At 45.5% G+C, this 22,399-nt stretch overlaps 1 protein-coding gene and 1 pseudogene across 1 annotated transcript; both read left to right on the top strand.

The window, feature by feature from the left end:
- Positions 1–2,508: 2,508 nt before the first annotated feature.
- LOC143536846 (DNA-dependent metalloprotease WSS1-like) lies at positions 2,509–3,922 on the top strand. The gene is made up of 4 exons (XM_077030750.1): positions 2,509–2,682; positions 2,819–3,014; positions 3,097–3,486; positions 3,577–3,922. Exons 1-4 carry the CDS (start codon positions 2,525–2,527, stop codon positions 3,778–3,780), a joined length of 948 nt encoding a protein of 315 aa, XP_076886865.1. The 5' UTR covers positions 2,509–2,524; the 3' UTR covers positions 3,781–3,922.
- Positions 3,923–9,463: 5,541 nt separating this feature from the next.
- Positions 9,464–22,180, top strand: LOC143536824 (tyrosine-sulfated glycopeptide receptor 1-like; annotated as a pseudogene).
- The last annotated feature ends 219 nt before the right edge of the window (positions 22,181–22,399 follow it).

Genomic DNA, 22,399 nt, shown 5'->3' with positions numbered 1-22,399 from the left:
TCACTTTGGATAAATGTATTAACAACACATCAAGTATGCACACAGCCCCGAAAACATAACAAGGAATGGGGCTAGAAACTCACCTGGATCCTGTTACGCTCGCCGTTGATCGTAATTCCTTTCTTTAACTGGGCTCGGCTAACTGTATAATATTTACACATATCAATTAACTACTGCTACTCGTTTGTATTTCTATCTATATATGACCCACAACGAACGGGGGTCCGGGGGCAGCGCCCCTGGCAGCGGGGTTCTAGGGGCGGCAGCCCCTAGCGGGGTCCAAGGGGCAGAGCCCCTGGCTGGGGTTAAGCTGCCAGATCAGCTTGGAAAAATTTTATTTTCGATAACTGCCTTAACACATTTTCCCTTAGGTTTTTAATTTATTTTATAGACGAACTTCGCTTCAGGCGAAGTTAAACCTTAGGCGAACTTGGAAACAGCTTGGTTCTGGCTTGATTCGATCGAATAGGAACACGTTCGATCGAATAGGAACACGTTCGATCGAATACAACACGTTCGATCGAATAGGAACACGTTCGATCAAACAGGAACACGTTCGATCGAATAGGAACACGTTCGATCGAATACAACACTCATTCGATCGAATACAAAACTCATTCGATCGAATGAGTTGGAGACCATTCGGTTGCTTCCCTATTCGGTCGACTGGACTTGTTCGATCTACGCATTCGATCGAATGGACTGATTCGATCGACTGGTTCGATCGAATGAGTCTGATTCGACTCCTTCAAGCTGGGCGACGGAGAAACCCACGGGTTTTCCAGATTTTCCAGATTTTTGACCCAAAATCGAAGTTTTTGACATGGAAATGCTCGGGATTGAAAGGGCTATCGATTCCTAGTACTTTTAAACACAAAAGCTTGCATTTTGACACCAAAACAAGGCGGTTTTTGACCCGAAAACTCAAGTTACGAAAATGGGAGTTTTTGCTCGATTTGAGGTCGAAAATGGTTATGAAAACGGATGATTTTCGAGAGGGACTTACCAAAGACGATTAGGAACAAGATTGTGGACTCGGATTTGTGATTTGAGAACTTTCTCTCTCTAGCTTCTCTCTCTAGAAATGAGAGTGTTTGGGTGGGTGTAAGTGAAGGAAGATGGTGAAAAATGGTGGAAGTGTCAAGAACTTTCGTTTATATACTACGGGTTTGGTTAGGCTCGGGTTGGCTTCCTACGGGTCGAGACAGGCCGAGTTCATAAAATAACTAAGCCCAAGACCCGTTCCTTACTCGACATTAAATAACTAAAACGTGAAATTACTAAACATAACTTTCTTTTATTTATCAATATAAAAATTTTAGGATGTTACACTTTGTTATTTGTTTTGTGGGGTGAAGAGGTAGGTCCCAGCAGAGCCCAGTTGGACCCGCAAGACTCACCTTGAAGAGGGACGTCTGCGCAGAAACCAGCTGGATCCGCAGGACCAACCATGCTCAGAGACGTGACGTCCTTACGCGCAGTACGCAAGCTGTTCCCGCAGGAAATGCCTCCCAATGGTGAAGGACTCTGCCTGTTCCCGCAGTTGCGGATACAAGCCATCAGGGAAGGCCACCCGCGCAGCAAGGCTACACGCACAAGGCACTTAGCTCTCAGTGTCACCTGAAGGAATGAGCAAAGCCGGGAACAATCCCGCACAAGGGCGGGAGGGGGAATACTCCCGCCCAAATAAGCCAGTCCGTACGATACGGGAAGATCTTCTGTACTGTACCTGACGAGGTATGTGCAAAAGATCTGACTAAAGATACGACAGCTTATTGACAACAGTATGGCGAGCAGCATGCTCCTGTACTGTATGTCACTATCAGCCGCTGCCTACCCAACAACTACCAGCAGGGCACGTGCGTAGGCCACAAGTTGGTAGAACATGAATACTATTCAGCAGGCCACACCTCCTTGGAAACCTACCTTCGGCTATAAATACCACAAATGGTATGACCATCTCATCTTATCATATCTTATCATATTATACCTGATATCTGCTCTAGCAATCTCTTAATATACATTTATATTTAAAGAGCAATCTAGTCTGATTCTCACGCCGGAGGGTGGTCACAAGGAGGAACCCCCCCTTCTAAGTGACAAGCTCACGGTGTCTGTTTTGCAGGTTATCAGAAGAACCATCTTTACCGAGTCTAACCCCTCGTGGGAAACATCTATCTAACCCCCAGGTTACCCGTAATCTGCCCGGGGTCCGGTTAGTGTTTCTTCATGGGGGGATTAACTTCATGTTACACCGACTTATAGCTTAGTTTAGGGGAGATGAATTTGAACTTAATCAATTCCTTCCTTCTACCTGCTCAGGGATTCAACCAGTCATTGTATTGTAGTCTGTAGACCTCTATTAATTTTTATTTTATTGGATTGAATGAATGCAATGTGTCATTTATACTCCTTCCTTGCTTACTTTTCTATTTCTAAACAAATATAAGTTGCTCGCTTCTTATCTATATATGTATGTATGTACTCACTGGCTGTTAGTTCTCATATATTTTCATAACTGAATATGAATACTCTCAACGATCTCAACAAAGTCTGGGAAATCAAACCTCTCAAGTTGCCCCGAGAAAACGAGGCAGCTGAAATTCTTGAAAAGGTAGCAAAACAGGTTCAACCAATTATGCGAAAGCGTGGATGGAAAGTCAAGATCCTTTCTGAGTTTTGGTATGGTACCTACTAATTATAACAACATTTCATTTCATTTCATTTCTTATTACTACGTTTTGCAAATCTTCTTATAATAATAATGCATTCCATTCCATTCCGTTGTTAAATAAATAAATAAATATTTAACATTCAGGCCCTCCAATCCCGCCCTTCTTGGCCTTAATGTAAATGGAGGCGAGGAAGTTAAGTTAAGACTCCGCAGGCCAAATAACCAGTGGGACTTTTTCCCTTACGACCAGATTCTTGACACAATGCTTCATGAGCTTTGCCACAATCAATATGGCCCACATAATACCGATTTCTACAATCTACTTGATGAAATTAGAAAGGTACGTAATATGAAACACCTTGATCAATGCTTTATAACGAGCTTGATATCGTTAACCTTTTTCTATTACTTAATCATCACAGGAATGTGAAGAATTTATGGCTAAAGGCATAACGGGTACGGGTCAAGGATTTGACCTTCGTGGGAAAAGATTAGGTGGATTCACGCGTCAACCGCCTTTGTCATCCCTTAGACAGAAAGCACTGGCTGCTGCTGAAACTAGAGTCCAACGGGGGACTTTACTGCCTTCTGGCCCACGACGTCTTGGCGGTGACAGCAGTTTGAGGGGTGTCCTTACACCCATTCAGGCGGCTGCCATGGCGGCAGAAAGAACACTGCTTGATGACTTGTGGTGTTCTTCTCAGACCGAGGAGCCTTCCCGAACCTCTGAAACACCTGTCCTACCAGAAATTGATGAAAAAGAAGTAGCAAAAGCATCATGGGAATGTGGAGTTTGTACATTGTTAAATACGGTAAAGTTGCTATTGTGCAGTTATCCAGAATATCAGTGAAAATGTGAAATAAATTAAATTAATCTGTATTTGAATTGTGTTGTGTTGCAGCCATCTAGCCTGAAATGCGAAGCTTGTGAAACTCAAAGAACAGACGTGAATTATACAAACACAAATACGAGTACCAAAATGTGGTCGTGTAAATTTTGTACTCTACAAAATCCTGTTGCAAAGGAACGATGTTTAGCTTGTGGAGAATGGAAATACTCATACGGTCCTCCTACAGCTACACAGAGCCCGTATCTTGGTACATAAACACACATTAGTTTCAAGATTAACGTATACTGTATTGTTTTTGGATTTTCTGTTTTGCTTTGCTTTGGTTTGTATCATATCATATTATTACTATCTATCATATTTCATACAATACATGTATCAGTAAGTGTTAGCTTTTCTTAAACCTTGCTCATCGCTATCTAACTGCAATTAAATTTATTTCAATATTGATGCAATGAAATTTTAAGCAAATGATGTAGTTATATTTATAGTGTTAGTATAGATCTGGTATTATTATGAACTAGAATTAGAATTTAGAAATAATAATTAATGATAGAAAGGTGAAATTTTTTAGCAGAGTGACAGACAGACAGAGCCTTTATATTTGCTTAGTGGAGGGGACCAAAACTGTCAAATTCACATTCTTGTTAAAAATAGGTTAGGGGAAAGGAGATACTTAGATCATAAGGATGCAGAGATTTGTAATCAAGGTAAAGCCCCTTTATTTATGTTCTTGAAAAAAAATGCCCCTCTCAAAAAGGAAATTCCCTAAATCTCCATTACTAGCCCCGCGGAACTTATCATTTTTACATGTCAGCCGCAAATTTTCTCATCCTATAATGCACCATGTAACCGTTTTATGATGGTTTTCGTTTTTTATGTTATTTTGAATAAAAGTATAAAACGATCGGGACTCACAGAAAGTTGGTTAGGACTTTTTTGCTAGACTCGTGTAAATTTGGTTAGGACTTACAAAATTTTCGTTGGACTAGCAAAATATATTGATGGTCCTCACCAAACATATCATCGGTGCTCACATAAATTTACTGGAACTCACTTTAAAATTTGTTGGTGACTCACCAAAAATATCACCGTGCTCACCAATTCAATATGTAATAACAAATTTGGATGGACTTTACAGAAACTAGTCGGTTAGACCTTTATTTATACGACATGACGCCATGTAATTGGTTTGTGAAGAAGCGTGGATCGACTCACTGGTAGACGATCTACTTTCCTCGGGTGTGATTATACTATTTCACCGATGGTTTTCTTGGATCTGGGTTCTTCCACCTACAAAATGAACAGCACCGTTAACTTACCCCTCAGAAAGGGACAGAGGGGTCCTCTTTGGGGTAACCCTCCGGTGTGAGAATAAGTATTTGTGGAGAAGATAATAATATGAGAGTAAGGAAATCTGGAGAGTATTGCTTAATAGCTGAATACTCTATGATTGAATATGATTGTGTATGTTACTGGCTGTAACTGTCTGTGATTGAATGTAATTGAATATGATTGAATGTGAATCAATGTGTATCAATGTGTCCATCTCCTTGTGGAGTTGATGCTGTATTTATAGTGCTAGGGTTTCCACTGATTGGACTCAGCCTTGTTGGCCTCCTCCAATCGCTTTGCGCCACGTGTCCTCTGGGACACCTGGTGCTTTCTCATTGGTTATAATCACGTGGTAGCACATGAGTTATGCTGAGTTGTCCACCTTTCATTTGGCAGCTGTCAGCATCAGCATATTCTTATTCCTTAAAAAGATACCTTCTGGAAGGTTGTCTGACGTGCACAATCAAGGTTGCCCTAATCCTGATTTGGATAAGGGCGAGGTTGATTATGTGCATGTATGATATGCGCCCATCCTGAGGATGCGCGAGGTCTTCTCTTTATTCTCACGCGCAGATGTTTCATGCGCAGATGTGATATGCACGAGCATGTGATATGCGCCGCGCGCTGATGCGCCGCGCGCATATGTGATATGCGTGAGCATATGTGATGCGCGAGCATATGCGTGCCTGGGCATATGATGCCTGAGCATGTGTGGTGCCTGGGCATATGATGCCTGAGCATGTGTGGTGCCTGGGCATATGATGCCTGAGCATGTGTGATATGCGCCATGCGCATAGGTTTTGGCTTTGTGACTTCTTAATGTCTTGATTTCAAGCTTCTTGTCTATATCTTGTGGGTTGACCCGCCTTGCTCGGTGTTGAGGCGGGTACATACCTCTTCAAGCCCCCCCAGTCTAATGTGTGTCTTGTCTCGCGCGAGCGAGGCAAGATAGATATTAGACTTATCAGTTTGGTCTTTTAGTAGTGGTTTGTCTTTTTCTTCTTATTATTCACCGTTGCGCGAAATTCTATCCTCTTGGTTGCAAACGAATCGTCCCTGGACGTGGTTGGTTGTTGCTGACGTGGGCCAGTGATGGAGACGTGTCAGGCCTTTCGTGTGCTCGAGGTGCTACAGTTGCCTTTCGTGTCCCCTCACATGCTGTCAGGGACACGTGTCGCGCTCGCGTTGGTCCGTTCCTGCGAGTGGTGGCGCGTGAACTCTGGCAGCAGCCGTATAGTTTCCTTTCATGTCCCCTCACACAGTGTCAGGGACACGTGTCGCGCTCGCATTGGCCAAGACCTGCGAGTGGGGGCGCGTGGAGTCTGTTCAGCACCAAAATTTCTCTCTCCTGGGCCTATAAAAGCCAGCCCTTAGGGTTTTTTATCCTTCATCTTCTTGTTTATTCTTCTGAGCTTTTCTTTCTTTGTCTTCTGATTATCTTTGTTCTGCTTCCCAAATATCTGTTGTTCAGAAGCATCATTTGTTCTTTGTCACCGTTGTATGTCTGATAGCTCAGACAACACAATCACCCCATACATTGTCGTAGAAAATCGTTAGTAATGTCTACATTGAAGAAGACCGGCAATGGGAAGAAGGCTGCTGAGGGCTCATCGGAGGAGGTAGGGAGGACCAAGGCGGTGAAGAGGTGGAATGAAATCCCCTGCAAATTGAGGCAGGCTGATCTTGACAGCCTTATCGCCTCTCAGGGTTTTCCCACCCTGTTTGGCTGCATGTTGCCTGGGGCCGGGCAGACGGCGGCGGACCCGCCTACCGGCTATATATCCCTATATTGCCATTTTTTCACCCACTGCAACCTTCGTCTCCCGATGACAAGGTTTGTGGGTGCACTGCTTCAGTTTTATGGGATTCATATATCCCAAGTCCATCCGTTTGGACTTGTGCGCATGACTCGCTTTGAGTTCATGTGCAAATCCCAGCGCGAGGAGCCCACCCCTTGGCGCTTTCAGTTTTTTTACAAGCCCAAGATCCAAGACAGTTGGTTCTCTTTTATTCCTCGCAGTCAGAAGGTGAAGTGCTCCACTGTTTCATTCAAGAGCCTTCATGACTGGTCTGAGAGGTTTTTCTACATAAGGGCTGGTGTTATCCCCATCCGTATGACCATGCGCTCGATTTCTTCTGCGCCTGCGGATGTGGGTGTCCTCAAGAACCCAACTGGCGCCTGGGTTAATAAGCTGACCGCTGAACCATCCCCCGCCAAGAACATTTGTGAGGAGGCGCTGGTGGGGGTTGGTATGAGCAAGAGGTGGGCGGACAGCGCGCTTGAGCCCGTTATCCAAGTCGACGGGTTATGTAAGTTTTATCTCATTGCTTTACTTCTGCGCGAATATAATTCTTTTTGCTGAACTCATTTGACTTGTTTTGTGCAGTCACTAAGGAGTATATCCATGCTGCCTATGATGAGCACATGGAGGGTGGCTCCGTCGCGCTTGGCACTGGGGAGGTTGGTTTCCCGGATCGCTTTGATGACATGTTCATCCCTGTTGATCTGGGATTTGTCTTTGACAGCGATGCGCCTGGTAAGCCTTTGTACTTATGCATTTTCCTTTATAATACCAAATTTTGCTAACACTTCTGTTGCATGTATTGTAGATGCGCTCGAAAACTACGAGCTGGAGCTCGCGGAAGAGGAGGAGGAGGAGGAGGCGCCCCAACTAAAGCGTAAAGCTAAGGGGAAAACTGGCGCAGGGGCCAGTAAGAAACAGAAAAAAGATGTTGCCCCTGTTGTTCAGGACCCTCCTACTCAGGCGGGGGGATTTGGGAAAACCCAAGAGTTTACCACCAAGGTTTCCTTGTCTTCCCTGCCTATAAAAGTGGGCAGACCTCCTGTCCACCTGAGACATGGTGCCGCTACCTCTTCCCTTCACGCGGCGAAAACGCCCGCGACAGGTAAACTTGTCTTATCCTTTTCTTTTTATGATTCTATGAGCGCGATTCTAATAGAATTAGTAATGAATCTTTGCTCACTCAAATGTTTGTAGAGCCGGCGACAGCGCCACAAGTTGCCGAGACTGCGCCGGATGTTGCGTTGAAGTCCCCCGTTTTACCCTCAAAGAAGGGTAGAATGGACTTCATGGCGATGTTTGCTGCGCGAACGGAGTTGCGCCAAGGTACGTATTGCGCTCTTATTTTCTGACTTTCTTTTAGATCAAGTCATGAACCATTTCTTTTTTGTTGATTTTTTCACAGAAGCCGTAGCTGGCGCACAAGCTTCTGGCGGCACTTCTGGCGACGGTGCCAGCGCCGTTGGCTCTGCTCCTGCTCCTGCAGGCGATGATTCTCCCCTCATCGGGATTACTAAGGAGCAGGAGGCCGTTTTGCGCGCCGACCTGGCGGCGCCGAGACCTCCCTCACCTCCTCCTGCGCACAGCCCTCCTCGCGAGACCGATTTTGATTCTAGGTCGCAGGAGAAGAGGCCTATTTCAGAGGAGGATGAGGAGGTTCATGCTGAAGACTCCGATGGCGCCCGCGCCAGCCCTGCAGCGCCACGAGGTTTCGCGGCGGAGCCTTCTCGTGGGGCTGGCGCTGACTTTTCTGCTTCATCCCCACAGGTATAGGTTCTTTTTTGCTTCGCTGCGCGGACTTCCATCTTAATGTTTTGATGACTTAGATAATTTCTTTGTTTTTGCAGGAAGATGATCACACTTACCGCCCGAGATGGAACATTACTGAAGATAGCACATTTCAGTCCATGGGGGTGTGTGCGGAATTCTGGGCTCATGCTGTGCCTCCATCTGAAAGGAGGTTCCAGGAGGACCGCGCTCGCGACGACCTGCTCAATGATCATATGTTTGCTGGGTCGGCCTTCATTGCTGCCTCCCAAGAGCTTCGCTCTGATTACGTAAAAGTACGTGATGCTCTTGCGGAAGCCAAGCAAGAGGCTAAGGTGTCTGCTTGGCATCTTTCTGATGCTCGCGAAAGAGATGAGAAGCTCCAAGCAGAGCTCAGTGAGAACCGAGCCAGTGCCAACAGCGCCTTCGTGAAGCGCGGGCATGAGCTTCAGGTGGCGCGGGAGAAGCTGCAGGCGGCGGAGGCGGATGCTGCCAAGTACGCGCGCAGAGCGCGCCACTTGGAGCTCGAGGCGGAGGCGCGTGACCAGGCTCTTGTCCAGTCTGTCACTGAAAAATCTTCACTGGAGAGTGAGGTTGCGCGCCTGAAGAAGGAGCTGGCGGCCGCGCAGGCCGATAAAGATGAAGCCCTGGCGACGGCAGCGTCTAGCCAGGAAGCACTTGATGCTGCGCGGGCGGAAAAAGAAGAAATCTTGGCGGCAGCAGCGTCTGACAAAGAGGAGCTAAAAAAGACTAAGGAAACTGTTGAGTTATTAAACTCTCAGGTTCCTGCCCTCGAGACGTCTGTTGCTGGCCTCGCGCAGGATCGCCACTGGCTGATCTCACAGGGCATGACTCGTTGCGCTTACGCGATGAAATACTCAAACGAGTTTCAGGCCCTGGTGATGGATTGCAACGCTGCCGCGCGCTTGGTGGGCCGAGCTGAAGGGTTCACGGATGGTTATGAATATGGCATGTTGAAGAAGAACCCATCCGAGTACCCTTATCAGAGCAACGCTGCCTGCGCGGAAATGACCGCGATGGGGGAGAAGTACATGAACACTCTCATTCCCATCCTTGCGCAGGTATTTTAACCTTAATGAGATTGCCTTGACTTATTTTCTAAGTCTTTTTGTACTCATATTTTTGCTTATGATTTGCAGATATCCGCGCTTGCTGACCAGCCCGACCTCGGCGAGCTAAAGAAATTACTTGACGAGTGCGAAGGGGCTGGCGGCGACGATGGCGCGGAGAATGCTGGCGTTGCTAGCGGCTCTGGCGTGGCCAAAGGATCCGCTCCTGACACTGTCATGGTAGAAGACTCCATTCAAGATGAAGAACTTGACTATGGTCAGTTTGGAGATGAAGAGGAGCAGGCTGCGCCAGATGCCGAGGGCGATGATGAGGATGATGAAGAGGCTAATGTCAACGTGGAGACTTGAGAAGCCCTTCATGTTTTTATTTTTATTTGTAATTTGTATCTCATCTTGTAAACTTGTAAATTTCAATGCTTCTGAATGAAATTCTGTTTTTCCCTTCTTCGCATCTTGCGCATTCCCCATTCATCTCTTTATATCGCATGTGTGCTTGTTGAATATAAGATATGCTTGCATGTTGGAATAAGAACAAGGTTGTAAGGAATTTATTATACTTAACCCTTGTCATATTGTAAGTGATTTTGCCATATCTTGATTGTGTTGACACGTGTCTTTGCGCTTTCATTATTCCTCTTTTGCGCGACGTTATCGCGCGTTTATGGAATTATGAGTTTTTTAGCCTTACGCGTCAATGTGTTACTCAGATATCCATTACAACTTTATGTGCGACCTCGACCTGAGACCTTAACAACTATGTTTTGGCATTCGCTTTGCCTTAGTTGTGCTTAGGTATTTTTATGGCCAGGGTGCGCAGTATGTAGGATGGATGTTGTGAGTGATTTGAGCTAAGGCTCTCATTATTGGGCTAAGGCCCTGAAGTTTTAGAGTTAAGACTCGTTAACGCGTTTGAGCTTGAAGCTCGCGCATGTATGTTTTACTTCGTTTTATTTCATTTTGATGTCAATACAATGTTGTCATATTGCTCAAAACTAATAAAGGGAAGTGTGAAACATGTATGCAAAAGGTAATAGGATTGGGCTAAGGCCCTGACGTTTTAGAGTTAAGACTCGTTAACGTGTTTGAGCTTGAAGCTCGCGCATGTATGTTTTACCTCGTTTTATTTCGTTTTGATGTCAATACAATGTTGTGATATTGCTCAAAACTAATAAAGGGAGGTGTGAAACATGTATGCCAAATGTAATAGAATCCACATTAATAGAAGATAGCGCGTATCATTATTCATGATGGCTTAAAAAGCCTTGATTACAAACTTGACATTTACATGAAACATTTTCTAAGCTGTGCCGCGTTCCATGCGCGCGGGATCTTCTTTCCATTCAAATCTTTTAAAGCATATGCGCCTTTCCCCAATTCTTCTGAGATTTGATAAGGTCCCTCCCAATTGGGGGACATTTTTCCCGGGGGTATCGCGCGGCTAGCTTCATTGTTTCGAAGGACAAATTCATTTTTCTTGAAGTGGCATTCTTTCACGCGCTGGTTGTAATATTTTTCCAGCTTTTTCTTGTACTTGGCTTCACTGATGATAGCCGCTTCTCTACGCCCTTCAAGTAAGTTGAGATCCAACCTCCTTTCGCGCTCGTTATCAGTCTTGTTCATCATGAGCACTCTATGGGATGGGCATCCAATTTCTGCTGGAATCATTGCCTCTGTTCCATAGGTTAGGCTGAACGGGGATTCGCCATTGCTGGTTTTGCTTAATGTCCTGTGTGCCCACAGGACATTAGGTAGCTCTTCAACCCACGAATGGGATTCTCCCTCCAACCTTTTCTTCAGCCCATTTAACAAGCTTTGATTCGCGCGCTCCACTTGGCCATTCCCCTGAGGGTGATATACCGAAGTGAAGATTTGGTTGATGCGCAATTCCTTGAGCCAGCTGGATATCTTCTTGTCAGTGAATTGCTTGCCATTATCGCTCACAATTTCCATGGGCAAGCCAAAACGGCATATGATGTGGCTCCAGATAAACTGCTTCATCGCTTCGGCTGTGATTTTTGCTAGTGGCTTGGCTTCAACCCATTTCGTGAAATAGTCTACTGCCACTACCAAAAATTTTACCCGCCATTGCGCTTGCGGAAGGGGACCCACAATGTCGATTGCCCATTTGTGGAAAGGCCATGCAGAGGTCACTGGAATTAGGTTGTTCTTTGGCCGCATGGTGTTTGGCGTATAGCTCTGACATGCTTTGCATTTTTGGATCTCTTTTAGAGCGTCCAAGTACATGCCAGGCCAATAGTAACCTGCGCTCATTGCCTTGGCAACCACCATGCGCGGGCCAGCATGTATTCCACAGATTCCTTCATGTATCTCTCTGATCACATAGCTTGCTTCCTCAGCATCTAGGCATTTCATGAGCGGCCCAAGATACGAGCGTCGATATAATGTACCATCAAGCAGTTCATAATTCTGCGCCTTGTGTCTTATCTTCCTCGCTTGCGCGCGATCATCTGGTACCTTTCCCTCCTTCAAGAATTCCATTATTGGAGTTATCCATGATGAAGGGGTTGTATGAGTTACCAGGACAGACTTTGCTACCACCGACGGATTGCTCATTACTTCTACCCTGACATCTTTGCCAAAGTGATCAAAACTGGTTGATGCCATCTTACTCAGCGCGTCTACAGATTTGTTTTCACTGCGCGGAATATGAACAATTCTGAAGCAGTCAAATTGCTCGATGAGCTTTTTCGCCTGCTCTAGATATAGAGGCATGGTGTTCTCCTTGGCATCATAAAGGCCATTGACCTGTGCTGCTACCAAGTATGAATCAACATGTGCCTCTAGCTTTTTAACTCCGAATTTTTGCGCGATGCGCAGGCCAGCCAGCAGGGCTTCATACTCAGCCTCATTGTTGGTGCTTTTGAAGTCCAACCTGATGGCGTAAGTATATTCATGATTCTCTGGATCCACCAGTTTTAAGCCTGCGCCGGACCCTTCGTTGTTTGAAGCTCCGTCAGTGAACAATCTCCAAACATTTTCTTCATCATTGGCTCGCGGAGGGTCTACCTCGCGCTGAGCCTCTTCAACTCTTCCTTCGGGGACCTCGGCTATGAAATCAGCCAAGACTTGTCCCTTTATTGCTGGACGGGGCTTATAGGTGATCGTGTGCTCGCCTAATTCCAGCGCCCACTTTGTAAGCCTTCCCGAGAGCGCGGGGCGCCGCAAAACTTGCTGGATGTTGTAACCCGTCAGAACTTCAATGGGATGACCATTGAAATATCTATGAAGCTTGCGCGACGCGTGTGTTAGTGATAAAACTAACTTTTCCATGATGGAGTAGCGCGTCTCTGGATCTGTCAGCACCCGACTCACATAGTATATTGGCGTTTGGATTCCCTTGCGATCCACCAACAATACTGCGCCGATGGCGCGCTCTTCTGCTGATAGGTATAATGTCAAAGTTTCACCAGGAAGTGGAGCTGTGAGCGCGGGGAGATTTATCAAACATTCTTTTATTTCCCTGAAAGCTTGCTCGGCCTCAGGAGTCCATTTGAATTGGCTTTTCTTTAGACAATTCCTCAATGTGTTGACAAATGGGGTAGATTTGCTTGCATGGTTCGCTAGAAACCTGTTGATTGAAACCAATCTACCATTCAGCTTCTGGACTTCTTTCATGGTGGATGGCGAGGGCATGTCCAGGATGGCCTCCACCTTCTCAGGGTTCACCTTGAAACCATCCTTGGTGACCATTACACCTAGAAATTTTCCCTCTAGTACGCCGAAAGTACATTTGCTCGGATTGAGCTTCATGTTAACTTCCTTTAGGCGCCCAAGGGTTTCTTCGATGTCTTTGAGCATTTGCTTTTCCTCCCTGCTCTTGATCACCAAATCATCCACATAGACTTCTAGGTTTCTTCCGATTTGCTCGCTGAAAACGGCATCCATAAGTCTTTGGTAGGTGGCGCCCGCATTCTTCAAACCAAAGGGCATTTTTGTGTAACAAAAAACACCCTTGTCGGTTCTGAAGGCGGTCTTGTCCTCATCTTGTGGTGCCATTTGAATCTGGTGATAGCCCTTGTAGGCATCCAGGAAACATTTGAGTTTGAATGGCGCCACGGAGTCCACCTTTGCATCGATGTTTGGAAGGGGGTAACAATCCTTTGGGCACGCTTTGTTGAGGTCCTTGAAGTCAATGCACATCCTCCATGACCCGTTACTTTTCTTTACCATCACAGGATTGGCTACCCATGTCTGGTATCGTATCGGGCGAATGATGTTTGCGCGCAGTAAATCCTCAACCTGCTCATTCATGGCCCTCGCTTTCTCATCCCCCATGATTCTCTTCTTTTGAGCAATTGGCTCTACAGACTTGAAGGTGTTTAGAGAATGCTGCGCCAGGTCTCGCGGAACCCCAGTCATATCAGAGTGTTGCCATGCGAAGACCGACATATATGCTGTGAGCAACCTTTTCATTCTCACCCTCGTGTCGTCTGATATCGTTGCGCCAATTGTGATCTTCTGCTCCGGGAATTTTGGGTTGAGAATCCATTCCTCTGGCGCGTTGTCTGCCATTGGAAGTTTCATTCTCCCCTCCCGCGGAGTACTTGTCACTGCGCATAAATGATATCTGTATACAAAAGTTACGCCCGTTGGTGTTGGGAACCCCAACGCGCCGTGCGCTGGCGACGGTATGGCGTTGAATTGGGCAATCGTTCCTCTACCCAAGATCATATTGTGGCAAGAAGTGGTGGGCAGGACCAAGAAGTTGACAACTTCGGCTCGCTTGTGTTTCTCATCCCCCATAGTTAGCTCAAATTGTATTTGACCTAGGGGATGAATGATTTCATTTGAAACACCAGAGATTGGTGCATTCACAATTTCAAGCCTCGCTTGGTCTGCCGGATCCAGTTTTCTGAAACATTGCTCATACATGATGTCTGATTCGCTGCCAGTGTCCACCAGGACTTTTGACACTTCGTAATGAGCAATGTGTGTAGTGATAACAAGAGGACTGCTGATGGAAGGGCCTCCCCTGATTCTTGGGAAGATGACTTGCTGCTCGCGCCAATCTCCTTGGATTTGCGCGCTTCTCTTTCTTGATGTCTGCCCTTGCCTTCCTCCCTCGGCTACACAGATTCTTTTGTACTTTTTGCTGGCTGAGGCTCCTGATTGTTCATCGTCTGGTCTTGAGTTTTTCACCAGGTGAGCCAGCTTGCCTGATTTCACGTCCTTTTCAATCGCATCCTTCAAGTGGTGGCATGCATCAGTGTTGTGCCCTGTGGACTTGTGAAATTCACAATACTTGCCACTGTCTGATGGTCCCTTGTAGTGTAGTGGCTTAGGGCTTTTGAATTGGACATTCTCAGTGTTTAACACCTGTGAAGGCGTTTTAGTGAGGGGTGTCCATATTCTTGGCAGAGGTCTGCTATGATCTCTGCCGCCCTCCCTCTTGTCACCCTCCCCGCGATTACGAACATCTTTTTGGGGTTGGGGTGAGCTTGGTTGCGCCTGCTTTTCTGCGGAAGAAAAACTGGTTGGTTGCAACCTGGACCATACAGAGTTCTGCTTGCCCCTCTTTTCTTTGCTGCGCGGTGACTCAGCTTGATGCGCTCTTTCTCTTGCCCTATCTTGGGCAATTTGTTTTTCATTTCTCGTGAAGACTCGCGAGGCTTCCATTAACTTGGCCCACGTGGTGGGCATGCCATCTCTGCTTACGAGAGCTCGACGGAGTTGATCACTGCGCGCGCCTTGTATAAAGGCTACGCGCAGGAGTTGCTCAGTTATACCTCCGATTGCCAGAGACTCCTGATTGAAACGAGTGATGTAGTCTTCAATCGTTTCATCATTCCTGCGCACGCAGTGCATGAAGTCATCAGGGTCGCGCGTGTGTCTGCGCTGCTGTACGAAGTGGGCTTGGAACTTTTCCAATAGTTCCTCGAACCCATCAATTTGCCCAGTCGGCAAGCTCTCGAACCAAACACGCGCCGCGCCCGTGAGGCAGCGAGCAAACATGTGACACCATGTTGGCATCGTCCAGCTCTCTAGGTTTCCCGTGTTGTAAAAACCTTGCAAGAAATCGTCTGGATCTGTTGTGCCGTCATATTTACCCAAACCACTTGGCATCTTGGTTTTGTGCTGGATGGGAGCCTGCGCGATGCGCGCAGTGAACTTTGAATGTTTCACCAAGATGGCTGGTCTATACGGTGTGGTTACGTCCACTTGCCCTCTAACTGGTGGGCTGTACGGCATGTGCAGATCCAGATCGGCTCTGGCTCCAGGCGCCATGTTCACAGGCGCGCGGAGCTGTGAGCCTCCTGCATGAGTATCTCGTGTCTTCCTCATGTTGTGCACTTCTTCGTCATTGAACTCAGTGTGTGCAGTGTGAACAGAATGTCCTTAGCAAATGATCCTAAAGAATGGCTCATAAACGAGCAGCGGCGTCTAATGGACAAGTATAATGAGATGGTCAAACAGAAAAAGCTAGCCGACTTAACACAAAGGCAAGCGCTTGATAAGCAAACTGTTCATAGAACAAAAAGGCCGGCGCGCGGCCTTTTTGTTCTATGAACAGTTTGCTTATCAAGCGCTTGCCTTTGTGTTAAGTCGGCTAGCTTTTTCTGTTTGACCATCTCATTATACTTGTCCATTAGACGCCGCTGCTCGTTTATGAGCCATTCTTTAGGATCATTTGCTTCATCTTCTGGACCCATTGGTCCTTTCTGTTTCGCGCCGGCAAGATTTTGTAACGTAAGATCGTCTGGAGGAGTTTCAGTCTGGTCATGAGGAGTTGTGATGAAAGGACGGTTACTGGTGGCGCGCGTAGAATCACGCGGCGCCCTCAGAAACTGTTGTCCCTCATTAACATCCTCACGTTCAATATCCTCCAGAACTTGATCAACGTTATGAACGCCAGAAACCATGGTGAAAATTGGTTTTTTTTTTTTTATAGATCTGATGAGATCTTGTTGCCGTTGTAACAGTGGATGGTCCCACGGATGGCGCCAATGAAGAAGCGTGGATCGACTCACTGGTAGACGATCTACTTTCCTCGGGTGTGATTATACTATTTCACCGATGGTTTTCTTGGATCTGGGTTCTTCCACCTACAAAATGAACAGCACCGTTAACTTACCCCTCAGAAAGGGACAGAGGGGTCCTCTTTGGGGTAACCCTCCGGTGTGAGAATAAGTATTTGTGGAGAAGATAATAATATGAGAGTAAGGAAATCTGGAGAGTATTGCTTAATAGCTGAATACTCTGTGATTGAATATGATTGTGTATGTTACTGGCTGTAACTGTCTGTGATTGAATGTAATTGAATATGATTGAATGTGAATCAATGTGTATCAATGTGTCCATCTCCTTGTGGAGTTGATGCTGTATTTATAGTGCTAGGGTTTCCACTGATTGGACTCAGCCTTGTTGGCCTCCTCCAATCGCTTTGCGCCACGTGTCCTCTGGGACACCTGGTGCTTTCTCATTGGTTATAATCACGTGGTAGCACATGGGTTATGCTGAGTTGTCCACCTTTCATTTGGCAGCTGTCAGCATCAGCATATTCTTATTCCTTAAAAAAATACCTTCTGGAAGGTTGTCTGACGTGCACAATCAAGGTTGCCCTAATCCTGATTTGGATAAGGGCGAGGTTGATTATGTGCATGTATGATATGCGCCCATCCTGAGGATGCGCGAGGTCTTCTCTTTATTCTCACGCGCAGATGTTTCATGCGCAGATGTGATATGCACGAGCATGTGATATGCGCCGCGCGCTGATGCGCCGCGCGCATATGTGATATGCGTGAGCATATGTGATGCGCGAGCATATGTGTGCCTGGGCATATGATGCCTGAGCATGTGTGGTGCCTGGGCATATGATGCCTGAGCATGTGTGGTGCCTGGGCATATGATGCCTGAGCATGTGTGATATGCGCCATGCGCATAGGTTTTGGCTTTGTGACTTCTTAATGTCTTGATTTCAAGCTTCTTGTCTATATCTTGTGGGTTGACCCGCCTTGCTCGGTGTTGAGGCGGGTACATACCTCTTCAGTTTGAAATACCGTCGTCTTATATATGTAAAAAGGGCAATTCTGACGATATTTAAATAATAATCTTTTTTGGGACGTTATATACCCCAAAAGACGATATTTAAATAATAATCTTTTTTGGGACGCTAGGAATGACATGAAATTCAAGGACGTGACCGTTGCTTGTTACCGTTGGAGAATAAAAAAAAATTTTCTATATATTAAACCATTTCATCCCCAATCAAAACTCATCAAATTTATAAAAATTCTCTTTCAACTCCATAATTCCTTACACAAAATTCACTATATATGGATCCTCCATCTATATATAAATAGTTTTTCGGGCCCGACCAACAAGCCGAGGACGTGGAGGAGGAACAGGCGGTTACAAGTGCAATTATGCTCGCGACAAAGTATATGAGTTCCGTTACGAGTGCGATTAGCTCTCTACCACCCCCCGTTTCAAAAAGAGCATATATCGAACGAGATCGTACCGAAGCCAACAACCGGTTGATGGCGGATTACTTCTGCGACTCGCCGAGATACAAGAACCCGAAGACCTTTAGGCGTCGTTTTTGGATGTCTAAGAATTTATTTATGCGCATCACCAATGATTGGAGCGTGAGTTTGATTACTTTCAACAAAAGCCTGACGCTCGAGGGACGCTAGGATTCACGGCTATTCAGAAAGTTACGTCAGGCGTACGCGTGCTCGCCTACGGAAACACGACCGACATCAACGACGAGTATTTAAAGATGGCCGAAAAAACAACTCGGGACACCTTGGAGTATTTTTGTTACGGTACGTTTTGTTTTTTTTTAAATAGTTTATCACTTGTTTACTGTGATCATTTATTTTATAAAAGTTTTGTAAAATATATGAATATTGAAACTATATGGACCACATTATCTGAGAGAGCCTAACTTTAACGATCTACAACGTCTTTACGATGCACATACAAGGGTGCATGGTTTCCCCGGCATGATAGGGAGTGTAGATTGCATGCATTGGGAATGGGCTAATTGTCCAACTGTATGGCGAGGTCAATTCACACGAGGTGACCAAAAGGGACCAACGGTCAGCCTTCAAGCGATCGCTTCATACGACCTTTGGATTTGGTCGGCATTCTTTGGTGTTCCCGGTTCCAACAATGACATAACAGTCTTAGAGCAGTCTCCTGTGATGAAGAGTTACATATCTGGGACCGTTTTCGTCGCTTCGTTTTGGACTAACGATAACTTCTACCATCATGGGTACTATCTGGGTGATGGAATATATCCAGAGTTCGCGATAATCGTTAAAACATTCAGAGACCCGATGGATGATAAAATATAGTATTTTAAGAAAGTGCAAGAGTCTGCGAGAAAGGATATCGAGAGGTGTTTTGGTGTTCTTCAACAACGATGACATTATGTTAAAAATCCTTGTCGTCTGTGGTCTTTAGAAAGAATGAGATGTGCTATGTATGCGTGTATCATAATGCATAACATGATCATCGAGGACGAAGGAAGAGCAATATGTCCAACTTTCATACCGGACCCGGATCCACCACGGACTCCGGCAAGTATGGAGCAACGACTGGAAAACTCGGATTCCGTGAGGTCAAGAGAGATACATAACGCACTAAAGGAGGATTTGGTCAAACATCTTTGGATGTATTGGCCTCTGCCTGGTGAAAACGATAATCAAAACGAGGGCATGAAGACGATGATGAAGACAACGATGACGATGGCGAAGACGATGAAAACGATGATGAAGACGACGAGGGCGAAGACGACGACGACGGCAACAACGACGAATAGTTTTTTATTTTTATTTTCATGTAATATTTATTTAATAAAATATTATTGTTATTTGATTATTTTTATTAAAAATAAAAAAAACAAAAACAAAAAATGTAAAAGTGACTGGGCGCCACATGGCGCATAATGCCTGGGATGGAGAGTTATGACTACAGCGTGTTTTTGTAGACCATTTTTGTTAAAAGAGCATATTTTTATCTCCTCCACTGACAGCCAAGGATTGGATTGTAACCCGGATGACAGGGAATCTCTCTTGTCATTCGCCTCCAACTGGTCTGCTACCTCCGCCGATTGCTGCTCCTGGGATGGAATGGTCTTCTTCTTCTATTCAAAACCTCTCTTTGCTCAACCTGTCTGTCTGGTAACTTCCTCACTGGTCGGCCTTTTTCAACAAACTCAGTGTCATTGACTTGAGCTACAACAGACTATCTGGATACTTGCCTCCTACTATCATCAAATCACTCAATCTCTCCACCAATCATTTCACTGGTCCTTTTTTAGATATCCATCACCTAAACTTCATTTCTATTAATGAAAGCTAGAGGGGGAAATCCTGCCTGATGTACCATCTCTGTCATTCCTATCGCTTTCCAACAACACCTTCAGGAATATCAGTAAAGCGTTTAGTATTCTAGGCAGGCATAAGCAGCTCTCCAAGAACTTCTTCTATGAAATCCTCCCCACTGCAGGCGTCACAGGCTTTTTCAATCTTAAGATCATGGGACTAGGCGGTTGCAAGCTCTTCGGTCAGTTTCCGTCTTGGGTGATGTCACTAACCAACCTAGAGGTAATTGACCTCTCTCAAAACAACATCAATGGCACAATTCCAGTCTGGCTGAAAACACTTCCAAATCTATTTTATCTGGATTTATCTAATAACTCTCTGTCGGGAGGCTTCCCGCTAGAGCTTACCAGACTTCCAGCACTGGCATCACAAAAGGTGCTGGATCATGTAAATAGTAGTTACCTGGAACTACCTGTGTTGGTGGCCCCGCAGAACGCTTCCTATTTGCAGTACAATCAGCTGGCCACCCTCCCCCCAGCTTTGTACCTATCAAACAATAACCTCAGCGGTAGCATCCCGGTCGAGATTGGTAATATGCAGTCCATCCACATTCTTGAGCTCAGCAATAACAATTTCTCTGGCACCATTCCGGATTCAATGTCGAACCTCACCAACCTGGAATGATTGGATCTGTCTCATAATCTTTTATCTGGTGAGATTCCTGAGTCTCTAAGCAGCTTGAACTTCTTGTCCACTTTCAATGTTGCATACAACAATCTACAAGGCTCCATACCAACTGGAAGCCAATTTGACACCTTCTCCAACCAGACATATGAAGGCAATCCCGGGTTGTGTGGCCCGCCAATGCAAAAGTCGTGTAACAACCGATCAACAACACCAGATTCTTCTTCTTCTTCTGGACACAAGAAAGGCCCAAACAAGAAAATGATTGTTGGGCTTATACTCGGGTTCTGTTTTGGAGTCGGGATCACTCTCACTTGTCTGGCACCATGGATACTGTCAAAACGAAGGATCCTCCCGAGAGGTGATCCGGAGGTGTTTCATATGGACATGGTGTCGTTCAACTCCACGTCAGCAGTAGATGTCCCAAAGGATACAAGTGGAGTCATATTGTTCCCAAACAACGCGAAAGACATCAAGCAGCTGACCATAACCGATATCTTGAAAGCAACCGAGGATTTCAGCCAAGCAAATATCATCGGGTGTGGGGGTTTCGGTTTGGTTTATAAAGCAACGTTAGCAAACGGAACAAAACTGGCTGTTAAGAAGCTTTCGGGAGATATGGGACTGATTGCACGGGAGTTCAAAGCTGAAGTGGAGGCGTTATCAACCGCTCAGCACAAGAATCTAGTTTCTTTACAAGGTTACTGTGTGCACGACGGCTGTCAGCTGCTGATTTATTCTTACATGGAAAATGGAAGCTTGGATTATTGGCTGCACGAGAAGAATGACGGTGCATCTAAACTTGATTGGCCGACGAGACTGAAAATAGCTCAGGGAGCAAGCTGTGGGCTAGCTTACATGCACCAGGTATGCGAACCACATATCGTGCATCGTGACATAAAGTCCAGCAATATCCTTCTGGACGGGCAGTTTGAAGCATATTTAGCAGATTTTGGTTTGTCTAGATTGATCCAGCCGTATAACACGCACGTGACGACCGAACTGGTGGGTACCCTGGGGTATATCCCACCAGAGTACAGCCAGTCATGGATTGCCACCTTAAGAGGGGACATATATAGTTTTGGGGTTGTGATGTTGGAGCTGCTTACAGGAAAGAGGCCCATGGAGGTGTTTAGGCCCAAGGAGAGTAGAGAGCTGGTTGTGTGGGTCCAGCAGTTGAGAAGAGAAGGGAAACAGGAGGAAATATTTGACCCGATTCTAACGGGCAAAGGTTTTGAAGAAGAGATGCTGCGGGTTCTTGATGTTGCGTGCATGTGTGTGAATGTTAACCCGGTAAAGAGACCAAGTATTAATGAAGTGGTGGATTGGCTCCATGATATTAATGTTGGGTCCAACTCCAACCATTGGATACCAAAATAAGGAAGGGCAACTGTAAAAACACATAAAAGCCTTGAAAAAGAAAGTGGAGATTGTGTTGTAATTAGCTGTCTGTGTTTTTGATTTTTTGTTTATGCAAAGGAAGTTTTACCTGATGACTGACTGACTGACTATGTATAACCTCTCATACGGGTTTTTTCCTTTTCTTTTTCCAGCTACGGCTGAAACTTATATTATACATACTTGTTTGATTTGATGGCAGGAGTCCTGTTTCCTTCTAACAGTATAAGCAGTGTTTTATTCTCAGTTTTTGTTGGATGTAAATTAAAAGTTTTCTAAATGAAGATATGGGTTTGCTGGTGCTTTATTTTCTAAAGTTCCCTATGCAGTAGTTGGTTTAAGGCTGCTAGACTATATGTTTTACTTTAAAAGTTTGGTTGTTTGATGTTGATTTTCTTTCCTGGTGTGGTGTATGGTTTTTTTTGGAATACTAGGATATGTTTTAAAGATTATTCTAATTTAAATTGACATAGGAAAGTTTTAGGACCAAGGATGAAACTGTCTTTTG

The sequence above is a fragment of the Bidens hawaiensis genome, unplaced genomic scaffold, assembly GCF_021521415.1.
Source record: "Bidens hawaiensis isolate Kalapana, Puna unplaced genomic scaffold, B.hawaiensis_p1.1 tig00010929_1, whole genome shotgun sequence".
NCBI lineage: Eukaryota > Viridiplantae > Streptophyta > Magnoliopsida > Asterales > Asteraceae > Bidens > Bidens hawaiensis.
The sequence above is the reverse complement of the archived record's forward strand: the minus strand, read 5'-3'. Positions and strand labels throughout refer to the sequence as shown.